The 13637-nt window shown below is 43.8% G+C and overlaps 1 protein-coding gene and 1 non-coding gene across 5 annotated transcripts in view; one reads left to right on the top strand and one right to left on the bottom strand.

Annotated features, from left to right (window-relative positions):
* The window catches only part of Mvb12 (multivesicular body subunit 12-like Mvb12), a 22123-nt gene extending 8486 nt beyond the window's left edge, over positions 1–13637 (bottom strand). Inside the window, exons 1-7 of one of the 4 annotated variants that reach the window (XM_089582887.1) lie at positions 13580–13637; positions 13081–13201; positions 12910–13008; positions 7455–7545; positions 6887–7016; positions 5662–5724; positions 2607–2734 (exon numbers count right to left, since the gene is read on the bottom strand). In XM_089582887.1, coding sequence (XP_089439013.1) covers positions 2607–2734; positions 5662–5724; positions 6887–7016; positions 7455–7545; positions 12910–13008; positions 13081–13179 — 610 coding nt within the window. In that variant the 5' untranslated portion in view covers positions 13180–13201; positions 13580–13637. Of the gene's footprint in view, positions 1–2606; positions 2735–5661; positions 5725–6886; positions 7017–7454; positions 7546–12909; positions 13009–13080; positions 13202–13410 lie in introns of all 4 variants that reach the window. The other 3 variants (XM_089582886.1, XM_089582885.1, XM_089582888.1) reach the window with 3 other exon arrangements.
* Positions 9780–9855, top strand: TRNAL-CAA (transfer RNA leucine (anticodon CAA)). Its single transcript has one exon. It is a non-coding gene; the product is annotated as a tRNA-Leu (tRNA).

The raw sequence follows: 13637 nt of genomic DNA, 5'->3' as shown, positions 1-13637 counted from the left end.
CTTAAAACGCTGAGGGGGTACCCTGCAGTGACGAGCCTCTGAACTTGATGATAAAAACTATTGGCAGCCCTGTGGGTGCAAGATTTCTTCATGGCGTTACTGAAGCAAGACGCTACAATGCCTCTTTTTGCGAGCTTCGAATGAGAGGAACTGTATGGAAACAATGGTTTTTTGCTCCTAGGTTCAAAAGACCAGCACATACTATGTGCAACAGTGAAGTACAGGGTCAGGTCAAGAAATTTGATGCAGTCATCAACAAGTACTTCATGTGTCACTTCAAGAGGCGCAAGAACTTCAGAAAAAAACTGAAAGAATGGCATTAACTTCTTCATCAAAATTCACCGAATCAGATTTAATTAGAACCCGGTAGTCATCTACAAAATGGAAAACTCTTGCAGCATTTAAGCTAATGAGACGATTTTCAAGCGTCCTGTCAAGCATGGCTAAATAAAAATCATTGAGCAATGGAGCAATGCACGCTCCTATGCATATTCCTTTCTTTTGAATAAAAACACGGCCATCTCATTCAGCATAAGTGGACTCCAGGTATATGTTTGTAAGAGGGCCAAGAAGCTTTGTACGGAGATGCCGGAAGCATTCTGAAAAGATACCGGGTATGCCGGAAGCATTCTGGCATCTCCGTACAAAGCTTCTTGGCCCTCTTACAAACATACCTGGAGTCCACTTATGCTGAATGGGGTGGCCATGTTTTTATTCAAAAGAAAGGGATATGCATAGAAGCGTGCACTGCTCCATTGCTCAGTGATTTTTATTTAGCTATGCTTGACAGGACGCTTAAAAATCGTCTCATTAGCTCAAATGCTGCAAGAGTTTTCCATTTTGTAGATGACTACCGGGTTCTAATTAAATCTGATTCGGTGAATTTTGATGAAGAAGTTAATGCCATTCTTTCAGTTTTTTTCTGAAGTTCTTGCGCCTCTTGAAGTGACACATGAAGTACTTGTTGATGACTGCATCAAATTTCTTGACCTGACCCTGTACTTCACTGTTGCACATATAGTATGTGCTGGTCTTTTGAACCTAGGAGCAAAAAACCATTGTTTCCATACAGTTCCTCTCATTCGAAGCTCGCAAAAAGAGGCATTGTAGCGTCTTGCTTCAGTAACGCCATGAAGAAATCTTGCACCCACAGGGCTGCCAATAGTTTTTATCATCAAGTTCAGAGGCTCGTCACTGCAGGATACCCCCTCAGCGTTTTAAGCAGAGGGGATGTTGAAAAAGTTGAAACTTGGTCCTGCAGTCGACCACAGTACTAGAAGAAAAAATGTGTCTGTCATACCCTACATTCATGTTGTCTCACATAGGTAATTTGAGAAGAATTGGTAAGAGAGCCGTAGTAGATGTTGTGTTTTCAGCTCCTGTGAAATTGAGAAGTTTGTGCGCGCATGTAAATGGCCCCAAGTCAACTGAAGCTGAACCCGTCTGCACAGAAAAGCATGAGGTTAAATCTGTGAAGTGCGTAGAAAATCTGGTGTATTTGATCCCTTTGAGTTGTGGTGGTTCCTATGTTGGCCAAACTGGTCGTTGTTTGAGTGACAGGCTGAGGGAGCACAAAAACGATGTCAAGAATGCTGCCCACCACATCGGTGTTCACTGCCGTGATTGTTCTTGCCAGCCTTTATATGACAAAAGCAGGATTGTTGATAAACACAAAGGCCAGCTGACTAGGGAAGTTATCGAAGCATCTGAGATCCTGAAGTTGGGTCAGAGGTGTGTAAGCACCCCTTCTGTTGCTATCTTGCAGAAAGAACATGAATTTTTGCACACGTGTTAACAGTGTTGCTGGCGCCTTCATAAGCATGGCCTCCTGAATAAACATTCTGTTGTTAGCCAGCGCTGTGTATCGTCCCTTCTTGTCCTCTGGCCTTGTGCCATTGCACTGTTGCACAAGAAATCATGTCTGACCAACGTGCCCATCAGTTATTGTCCCATCGTATGCCAGGCACTGCTTGCCCAGCTCTTGCGTACAATGAACTTGAAAAATACAGCTTTTTCTTGCTGGATATATGGAGTCATCTCGTGAGGGCTCCACCAACTTATTTTCGAGCGAACTCAAACCAGCCTTACTGTTACTTTGAGGAAGCTGAAACTTTATAAGAACAAGGCCTGCAGTATAACGTAAATAAAGTAAAAAAAAAAGGACTCCAATTGTGACAGTGCGTGGTGATCTTGCCCTTGGGTGTAAATTCTAAAAGTAAGCAAAAGCACTGAACGCAACTGCTTCTTCCATAACCATGGGGCCAAAAGTGAATCCTGCACTTGATTCCGAAATTGTAATGTCCAGCAACAGGGACCAGCTCAGTGGCTGGGACATTTGGGTAATAAGCACACTTTCATAGCTTTTCAGAGGAAACCTCTAATGTTTCTATCACTGTAAAAGTAAAAAAAAAAGGGGGAAGGGGGAAGGAAAGGGGGAAGGGGAAGTTTGCCCACCACGCTGAGTAGGTCGTTCACGATCCATAAACAAGCACTCTGTTCAACCCGCATTTTTTTTTTTTTTCTGTCCATCTGTGTATCGAATGAATCAAGGACCAAAAATTTTTAAAAAATGCTGTGATCTTTCAAAACCAAATGCGTCCTCTTACCAGACTTCTGCATGGACTTTCCGCGCTGACACACCCGACCACCTGGCGACTTCTTTTGCAAGTGGTCATCCACGTGGGAGGGCAAGGGGTAAGGCAGGGGTGGCAGTGGGGGTTGGTGGTAGCTGTTCCTGTAGTGGAAAAAAAAAGGACTAATAAACAAAAGCATGCATGAAAGCACCAATTCTCAGCAGAGCAGGTAGCCTGCTTTTCTACCTGCCTAGTTTCTATTTTGATGTGCAGGGGTTGCCTCTCCCACTTCAACCTTTCTGCGAGCACTATGGCTTTAAAAAATCCGACATCGTAGGCGCGTCTTGCACCTCAACAGAAACATGCTAACACTGCAAGTTCGTGAAAAGCAAAAAGTAAACATATCTGATACATGTGGCAACATGAACTGGCTCACCCCCCAGCAGTCCCTGTTAGAAGCTGACAAGATGCATTACTAGCCCACACCAAGAAGATACAGGATATGACCTCTGCACAATCTAGCCCAAATCATGCAACAGTGCTAGCACTGCATTAGAGATGAGGTCTTTTTACCACCTCCTAAGGCCTATTTCTTTTTCTATGCTCTCAATGCCTACCAATAAGCCAACCTTTTACTCATTAAAGCTCAAAGCACCAAGTGCACTGGTTGAATTAAATTGCTCCAACATTCAAGATCTCCATTTTCACAGAATGCAGCTCTTGGCCTTGTACTCTGCTCCACTTCAAGCTAACATGCATAAAGGGATACAGTATTAAATTCTAGGCGGTCTAATTTTGTACTGGAACGAAAGCTGGCATTCCTAAGTCGACTGAAACCGCATCGTTTTTTGCATGATGTAAACTTCTCCTAGAGAGGAGAAAGAGGCTAGTCACTCCAGTGGGGAAAAGAAGCCATCTTCAACAGGGCGTAGCTAAGGAATGCACAGCAAAATTGTCTGACTGCACCACCAGGTACAACTCCATTATCAATGAGCCCTTACAAGAAATTTTAGTGCGTGTCCCCTCGATAATGCCATAGAGCCAGTGGAGTACAGTCGAGCCCTCTTATAACAAGCACGACTGTTACGCGCTGTTCGTTTGCTACATCCAAATGTCCGCTGTAGATGGACAGGTCACAATATAACTGACAACCGTAAGGTGGACTCCCGCGGTATACTACACAGTATCTGCGAGTAACTATCGGCTCGGCCACGTTCTCACGCCGGTTGGCACATTTTCGCGCTTTACGATCAACAGGGTGATCGTCACCATGCGTTTGGACCTAATGCACCACGCAATGAAAAGTCGCTTTTAAGTATGGGGCATGTATCAGCCAGACGCGAAATCTGTACCGGCCAAAATGCTCACTACTGCGGCTAAGGCGCTAAGATTTTGAAAGGACGTTGTCTTTACTATGCACTAATTAACCGGCAACAGCCTTTCGCCGAGCAGCATACCGATGCTGTGTGCAGGTGCAGCAGTAGCGGTGGCTGCCAGTACTCATGCACAGTAAACGCTCCACATGGTCCAAGCTTTAGCCACAGCTAGAGTCAATTTTTCAGCAAAACCGTGCACTCTGAGGTACTTAGTGAGCCTAGCACAGATGCAGTGTAAGAGGAAGGCCTTTTTTTTTGGAAAGCTCATATGCAGTGCTGATGTGCGCGAGGCACAACCGCCTATCTGCTCTTGGCCAGGAGCCATACAAGGTCGCAGATCTGACAAAGTAGGTGCTCGAGCTCTTTCAGCTTGTAGCGTTTAATCTGGCTTCTAATCTGCAATCAGTGCATGTGGCACAGGCAATAACTGGTGCAACTGACGGATGTGCTCCAGCGCAGGCGGAGATTGTGCCTCTTCTAGTTCTGTTCAGGCACGATAAGATCTTTTTATGACTCGCCATTAAAGATTCGCAGGGTCCCGCGTTTGAAGGGGGAAGACAAGTACACCTGACACCCCACGAGAGCGGCAAGGTCGTTCCCAAAGCAGGTGTTTGTATTTCCACAGTGCACAGTGCATAGAAGCAGATGCGATTTTGTGCACCAGTGGCAGAGTTTCTTCTTTTTCATCTTTTCTCCGCACAACCCGCATCCTTTTCACGATCTTCGCGCGAACAGCGAAAGCAGTACCGATGTTCGTGTAAGGCCACAATGAAAACCGTGCAGCATTCCCTGGGGCACGAGTTCCTGGTGACTGCGTGTTAGCTGAAACAGAATTTTGGGTTCACGGACATTCGTTCAATCTGTGATTCAGTGCCATCGCTCTAATGAAAATTTTTATAGTCACATCGTCTTTGTTCGTACTAAACAAATGTTTATTATAAGTGGGGCCGTTATAAATGGGCTCAACTGTATAAGAAAATGACCCAAATGGAATCAAGGGCTGTTTAAAAGGAGAACACTGTGTACCCCCAAAGATACAAATACACTGATTTGCTATTTTTGGCCACAATTCAATACACACGCCAGCTTCAGGTCCCATGTGACCATGTGAGTTAGCTTATGCATTTCAGCCTTTTTTTTTAATATTATTTTTCCATCACACAAAATCCCCACAGGAAATTTGGCTGCTTTGCAATTTGCCAGTATGCAGTTTCACACGTAACGTGTTGCAGTGTGCAAGATGTATTATGAAAGCCAGCGACTTGTGTGTGTGAAATCGCAGCATTCACGATGTTTCATGCTATTAGTCAAAATTATCTTGCTACGATCTCTAACCAGAAAATTGGGAAAATATTATGCACGTTTATTACAACTACCTGTAAGCATCAATAAAGCTGACTGCCATGTGGACACTGACAGTGTAATAGCATTCGTCTTAGTTCGCTACATTGCTCCTTATTTTGTGCAGACAAACAACGTATGCTTAAAAGATCAAAACCTAGTGTTGCTAACAACCAGAAAAACACGATTTCTCTGTATGCTATGAAGAAAAGCTAAAGACCTGAAACAAAAAAAAACTATCAAGAGCCCCACCTTACTCTGCACTCAAATAAACTCCAAAATGCAAAAAACTAGCCACAAGGCACGCCACAGTGGGGGGGGGGGGGGGCTCCAGACATGTTGCAAACATATGGGGTGGCAGGGGCACTTACTTCCTTCCATTGACAGGTGCCACAGATGTCAGCTTGTAGCCTATATGTAAACTGTTGACCTCCCTGAAAAGCAAACCCTATAGATGAAAAAAAAATTCACACAGAAACACAATAGTGGCAGGTAATTTCTCTGATGACAATCCTCTTCAATTTTTCAAGACTGTCTGCTGTCAACATTATTGCAATGCTAGCCTGTTCAGAGAATAATTCCATGGAGAGGTACAAAACAGTCATTCAATACTAATTTCAATTACAATCAAAGCAACAAGAACTTCACTTCTACACCTTGCAAATGATGCACTAGAGAAATCAAGCCATAACCAACTGACTAGCTGAGACTTTCAAGATCCAGGTGTAGGCAGACAAAAGTAAACGGAGCACACTATTGCCTTTAACATTTTTCATGCGTTATGTAAATCGAATTGCTAGCTACGACATGTGTATGCTAGTAGGGGACGTCAGTACACTTTCTCATGGACAAACAATATTTCGCCATTTACAACCGGGATGGCGTGACTGCATTTAGAACGGAATTGCATGCTCCGTTTGCTTATGTCTGCACCTGTGCATGCAATATGCATTTTTTTCAGCACTGCCGCATAGCATAAGAGACAAGAGCGGGTTTCACTGCTCTGCCTTAAAGATGACAACCCCAAAAGAACTTTTCATAAACCAGTGAAAAAAAGGTAAAAAGAAAGTGAAACACTCGAATTTCGGTGTCTCTCAGCTTGAAATCTCTCTGCTTTTTCTTGCCTCATAATTCCAGGTGCAATACCCCACTTCCAAAGACCACGTGTGGTCGCCGTTGCCAATGGTAACCCTGCCCTAACCACCTAAAGGGGCCACACCCCAATGACCACAACGGGGAACACAGGTGCTAATGTTACACAGGTGGCTGGTCTGTGAAAGCATAAGCCAGATGGAAGAGCTGCTGCAAGAAATGAAGAAGAGCTTACTTTGAACACTGTCAGTGGCAGATAAGACCGCATGATTTGGCTGTGACGGTCAAAGTTACATTCCACCTGCCAAATGCACTAACTTGCCATGCTCTAAGGGTGGTTTCGGGCCTTTTTAAGGAATACTTACACAGCGAACATGAAATGAAACTATGATTTTAAATTAGGTGCAGCATGAATTTGACAAAGCACGAACAGAAAACACAAAGAGCATCATCATACCACAGTGCTAACTAGCTACCAGGCTACCACACATTTAAGGAGCTTACCCTGCTAAAACAAACCCATCCGGAGGCTTTCTAGACTTGCTGAGAACAATAATGTCAGAAACTGCTTCACCAGCAGAGTCCCTTGCAACCATCTTGTAACAAAGGAGCTTTTTCTTCATGGCACGCTGGTCTGCAAAACAAAATATTGTCACGTAGTGGCAACTGCAGTCCGGAGAGCAGGGATACAACAAAAATGTCTTCTAAACAAAACTGTTTATTTGGGCTGACTTGCGCCCACAATCGACTGAATCACTCTACGGTGGCATAGCAACAAGCGTGCTCGGCGGTCGTCGAACAGAATGCCCGCAGCTGTCGGCCGTGCTCTTTTTAAAGCTGACAGCGAACTTTCGAGATAGAGCTTGGAAAGTTACTAGAACATTCTGGAACAACATAGAAATGGCTCCGCCTGGATGCAATCAATCGAGATAAATCTAGGCGCGTCTTGCATCAAAAACAAAGTGATAAAGCGCCGCGCCAGCAGCTTTGAAGAATGAACAAACACTACAAAGATTCGTGGCAATATATGAATGACAGCATAGAACAGTACCACAGCTGGCAATCCACACACCTGTATCCTTCGTAGAATTCATGACTATGTGACCCTCAGGTGGCACTTCCTTGTCACCCACGACCAACAAAGACTGGATGCATTCTGTATGCTGCATGAAAAAGAAAGTGACTTTCAGAAACATAAAGACTGTACTCTGGACATGTTAGTAGGCAAGCTTCATAAACGGGGGAGAAAAAAAAAAACAGAAAAAAATTCCCTTCCCTTAGTCCACTAATGACCTTTGGCTGCGTGCTGGTCACATGCTCTTTTGAGGCTCAACACTCCCACTCGGCGCCACGCGAATGAGGATGCAGCAGAAACACTGCTGGGTGACTCCCACTTGTGGGAATGGCTGGTGCGCACTTTGGAAAGCTGGCTTCGGTCTCCCATCCCCGAGGCCAGAATTCCAAGTGCTGCAGCACTAATAATAATCATTTTATAAAATATAAAAGCTCATACACTTACTACAAACGAGGAGCTATTAATCTGATCAAAATGAAGTGCCAAACTGTAACAGTTAAAAGGGTAACTACAGTAGAACCCCTCTATGGCAAAGTGATCCAGACAAGCAAAAATCTTTACTATACCAGGGTCTTTACTGTATCACTTGTTGGTGATGACGTGGCTCTGAGGATGCTCTCTGGTAATTAATTGGCTACTCACTATAGATAGTGTTGGTTTAAAAAGAAGCACTCACAATACCTTCCATTCTGCTCTTATTGTCCCCTTATGTGATAATTTATTTTCAGTTACCACATTTGCCCAAATACAGTGCAGCTACGAATATAAAGCAAGTTTGAGTTCAAGTGGAAACAAAAGTTTTGAGTGAACATTGCACCCTTTTCCACAGCCTCAGCATCATTTAAGATGTTTTATGGTTTATGGGGGTTTAACGTCCCAAAGCGACTCAGGCTATGAGGGACGTCGTAGTGAAGCGCTCCGGAAATTTCGACCACCTGGAGTTCTTTAATGCGCACTGACATTGCACAGTACACAGGCCTCTAAAATTTCGCCTCCATCGAAATTCGATCTCCATGGCCGGGATTGAACCTGCGCCTTTCAGGTCAGTAGACGAGCACCATAACCACTAAGCCACCACGGCGGGTATCGCTGTTTTAAGAGGCAATAGTTAAGAAACGCGAGCGACACAGTTGAGGCACAACGGTTCCGGTCATGAAATGCTGCCGTGCCTCCGTTTCTTGCCGCCGCTTCCCCATGTTTCACACTGCTGTGCTGTGAATGTTCGCCCTTTAGTTCCCTTCCCTACTCTTCACTGCACTTTTACTGTCTTTCCTTTCTTAGCAACCCACGCCACCTTCTTCCTAGATTCATAACCAGCTTTACTTTTTTTTCCCGGGCGCGCCGCGCACTTTGCCTCGCGGCCCCAAGAACTTCCAGAATTTGGATTTTCCTTATAGTTCTTGAACTGAGTAGTGAAGCTATCTCAAAGAGCACCGTTTAATTGTGTTTGGTATCCAATTTGCTTCCAAATGCTGTTCTCATTACGCAGGAAGCGCGTCGCCACGGTCAGACGCTCTTTACTATAGCTATTTCTTTGAAAAAAAAATCTACTATAGCAAAAAAAAAAAGGTACAGTCATCTACAGAAGATGAAATGGGACCGCAGTTTCACTCTGTTATAACTGAGCTTTACTATAGCGGGGTTCTACCGCATTACATTTTAGGCAACTGCTTTGCTGGTTAAACACTTCTGCCATTTTCTGATGTCTGTAAAGGGTGATAACACTATGTCAACAGAAATTCTTCAGCAGACAAGGGAAGGGAAAAGAGGTGCTCGTTATGATATGCATGATGGAAGCCAACTATCACTGAAACCAAGAAGCATAGGGATTTTTTGTTTCTTGCTCTTTGTGGTGTTGATTCATTGGAAATTAATAGTGTAATTATTTTTTGGCTTAAAAATAACTGAAAAGAAAGCAGAAGAAAAAACAACCACATGCCACCAGTGGGATCCGAACCTGCACCATAAACTAATTACACTATTTACCACAAATTCCAAGAAAAAAAAATCCCTATGCTCCTTGGTTTTTGCCGACTGTTGACTTCCGTCATGCATGTCATAGTGAGCACCTCTTTTTCCTTCCCTTGTCTGCTGAATAGTTTAATGAGGGCCTTGAATGTGGCCGCCTTGATGCCAAAGGTAGTAGTATAAGAGGGTTCTCGCACAGCTTACAACCTCGCTGTTCAATCACGGTCCTATGTGGCACTTGTGGTAATACATGACGTACTACGTCCATCGCAATGGACAAGGGTGGCGCTGTTAAACACTCTCAAGGTTCGCTTACACTATATATAAACACCCCAGAAAGCAGAAGATTGGACAGCCGTCACCATAGCTCAGTTGGTAGAGCACTGGACGCAAAATTCGGAGGTCGTGGGTTCGGATCCCACTGGCGGCATGTGGTTGTTTTTTTCTTCTGCTTTTCTAATCAATTACCTCTAAGCCATAAAATAACTACACTATTAATTTCCAATTAATCAACACCACAAATTGCAAGAAAAAAAATATCCTCTACGCTCCTAGGTTTCGATGACTGTTGGCTTCAGTCATGTATGGCAAGGGAAATGTCTTTTAGCTTGAAAAAATACATTTTTTAAACATTGTTAACAGTCTTGAATATAAGAAAAAGCTGGTGCATGGAATTAAATTAAAGGGGCTAATGCAGTAACAATGGTGGGAATGGCCAAAAGTGTTTTGAGGAGTCTTTGCAGCAGGAGTACAACACAATAAAAACGTAAATTTATACTCTAATCCCTGGAAAGACTTAGCAATAACTCGCGCCGAGAAGGTCGCACACAAGAAATTTTTATTTTATTCGGCTCTCATGACAACCGCAAATCTAGGGAAAGTAAAATATTTCTTGTTTGTGAAAAATCTTGACAGTCTGGTGTGTGAACTGAGAAGTGGCACTCATCGCACTCCCGACAGCTTTCAATGTATTTCCCTGGGTTCTGTACACTAAACTTTTGCGTGATATTTTCTGCTGTGCCATCACGTGGAGGTATTTGGTGATCAAAATGGTGCCATTGACAAGCCTCGAGATTCATTTGGGATGGAGCTATGCCTGTTTTCCTGCACTCTTGTATTGGGTCAACACAGCCGCGTGAACAACTTTTTCAACAAGATAAAAATTTTTTCTCGGCGTAGCACAATCTTTTTCAGTCACTTTTGGTAGAATATATAGCTGATATAAACTGCCAAATACATCACAGTGACGAATACTTCCATGCACACTTTCGGATTTCAAAGCAAGAACCGAAAATGAAATTTTGACAAAAATTGCCTTTTCTTTCACATGCATGCCCCCTTAGTAGCGTATGGTCACTACAATAAGGGAGTAATTACTCATTGGCACCCACCCGAGCGCAGCCATACGGCTACAGAGGAAAGCTATACAGCTTTCTGCTCCGACTGCTCCGGTGAAGCGGTGGTCCTGGGTTCGAACCCCGGACCAGGACGAATTTTTCTTTCTTTAACTACGAAGTTTCTGAGAAAGCTGTATAGCTTTCCTTTGTAGCCGTATGGCTGCGCTCGGGTGGATGCCAATGAGTAATTACTCCCTTATTGCAAATCTACTCCACCTTGGGGGATTCCCCTAAACATTTGACCAGTATGGTCACTACCAATGTTAACTTCATTCAGCCTTCAAGAAAGATAAGCGAACTGCCTCTACTGTTAACTCCTTTAACCCTTTCAGTGCCAGGTATTTTAGGAAGACCTGCTACCTGTGTGCCGGGGGTTGTGTAGTCGCTTTTGTCACTAACAAAGCCACTGCAGTCACTGAATTCTTTAGCTGCACTGTTATCAGAGTCTGACTTCGCAAATAATTTGACTTTCAGCATCCTTCAGATACCGCATTTCTCTCCCAGTGCACCTGCCAAGTTAGAACGAAGGGGATAACGAACCACTAAAGCAAATACTACAGCGGCACCTGATCTAAGAGTATGCGTCGACGTGAATTTTAACAAATGCTCCATAACTGAGATGGCAGGACCAGTCCAAGGCTTTTTCGAACCTGAGTAAACTCGGGAGTTGTAAGGAGCAGGCACAGGATGCACCACAAGCATGCTCGCGCAGTGCAAGGAGTATGCACAGTTTGCCCAAGTTTACTCGGGCATGGCACTCAAAGGGTAAAAGCAAGTGACAATTGAATTTTAAGGGCCAAATTTAATGCCACAATGGAAAGCCAAGGTGCCTGATTCTACGACTTCATTAAGAGCACCATAGGGCATTTTTAAAGACAATTTTCTTTACCAGTAGATACACCCGTTCTTGGGTACCATGATGTTGAAATCATTAAAGGGAGCCCAATATTGATTTCATGCCGGCAAAAGTAAGGAACCAAAGTGGATATGGCCCCAGCTACCAGATAGTAATTTGACGGTTATGACAGTGTGTGTGTTTCTACACACAAACCCATTAGAGCACGTGCAAAACACGGTGGTGCCGTCTAGTGCCAACAACTCAAAGCACTTCATCTGGCAATGCAAAGGGAGTGCCACTTTTCAATCTACACTTTTTTACATCGACATAATGAGGAGAGCATAAACTACAATGAAAGGTAGAGCAGAGAACCTGCTCATTTTTCTTGCTGCTGATCACCACCCGATTCCAGCCAACAAAAAGACCTAGGCTCCACACTCAAAAATGGTGCCCACGATATCCTGTGCACACCATCTATACGATGCAAGATCTTTTTGTTTGCACTATAATATTGCAACACATTCTGAGCAGTTGTCACTTCATTTAAATTGTACCAAGGGCTTTAGTGCGAACCTGTGCACGCCTTCCTCAGGATAAGGTCATCTGATATGGCTATGCGACAAGGATATTTGAGTTACAAGAGAAACTTCGAAGGCTAGAATTAAATTTTTTGTTTAAAACATTAACCACTACATTCGAAAATTTTGTTACACCACACAGCATTTCCTCATACAGAGTGAGTCAAAGAAAGAAGCTTTAAAAGATGCAGGGCATCCAACTCACATCCAATTCTTAAAAACTTCAATGTTATTATTTTGTACAAGTAAAGTTGAATCAAGTGCTGCACAAGTAACCAGTACTGCTTTGCTTGGTGCCTCAAGCGAATAATATTGTGCCTTCAAAAAGGCACTAGAGGCTTAACTGACACTGTCTCCAAAAGTGGCCAGCCTCTAACACAAAAAGGGCAACTCCAACGCCTGAGAAACCATGGAAGGGCCTGCAGCTAGTGGCGCTTCGAGTAAATACTTCAACAGCAACAGCAGAAAAAGATTAATTCAAGGTGGCATTGAGCACACAACTACGACTTGCCTAGACAGCTCCTACAAGTTAACCCGACTGCTATGAGAGCCATGCTCTTCTCACAGTGCGAAAATTTGAGCAAATGGAGAAAGGGTGCGACTGCATAACTTTCGACTAACACTAAGCATTAAAAATATTTTTAAAAAAAACGCTCGCAAGAGCAGCTTACATGCGCCTTTGAGTAGCAGATGTATCGAGTAATTCGTCGGCCGAAGAAACGATCCTTCCAGAGGTCCGCATCAGTGTCTTGGTCAAACGTCTTGTCCACCTAAAGTAAAGGGCTTCGTCGGTGAAAAAGCAAACTAAAGCGCTTGCTAAATATGAACGAAGACTACGGTACCACATGGTAGCCTGGAGGACAATTCTGTGGATCTTCAAGGATGCACACGTCGGTTATGGGTAAATCATCAGGTAGCACTTTGAGGAGGTCCTGCATCATTTTCTAAGGCGGCCGCATTCGGCTGAAACGGAAGACACAAGATTACTACGACGGTACATTACTATGACTGTACGCGTTACTTTACAGCACTGCCGATTCGAATCAGACACTACTCATAAGTCGTTTACGAGACCAGAGCCGCGCAGACACCGCGGGTGCGCAAAGCAAGAATTCATAACCTCAAAGCAACACGATCCGAAATACCGAGCACTGGATGTCATAACAACGCACTCAGCTTATCCACAGAAAAAAAGGCCGGCCGCACATAACTTACAGATACAGATATACACAGGACATACACGGTACTAAATAATAACGTGAATATTATCACGCTCTTGAAATGCTGCACAGCACGTCAGGATCACACCACTACCAACAAAGTGTTTACATCTCAACACACCTCCTCATGATCTATGCCTGCATATATAAAAAAAAAACGAAACGCAAGCATAGCCAAA

This window comes from Amblyomma mixtum, chromosome 3 (assembly GCF_055824585.1).
Source record: "Amblyomma mixtum isolate Tamu chromosome 3, ASM5582458v1, whole genome shotgun sequence".
NCBI classification, from domain to species: domain Eukaryota; kingdom Metazoa; phylum Arthropoda; class Arachnida; order Ixodida; family Ixodidae; genus Amblyomma; species Amblyomma mixtum.
Note: the sequence above shows the minus strand (reverse complement) of the source record. Positions and strands in the feature narration are given on the sequence as shown.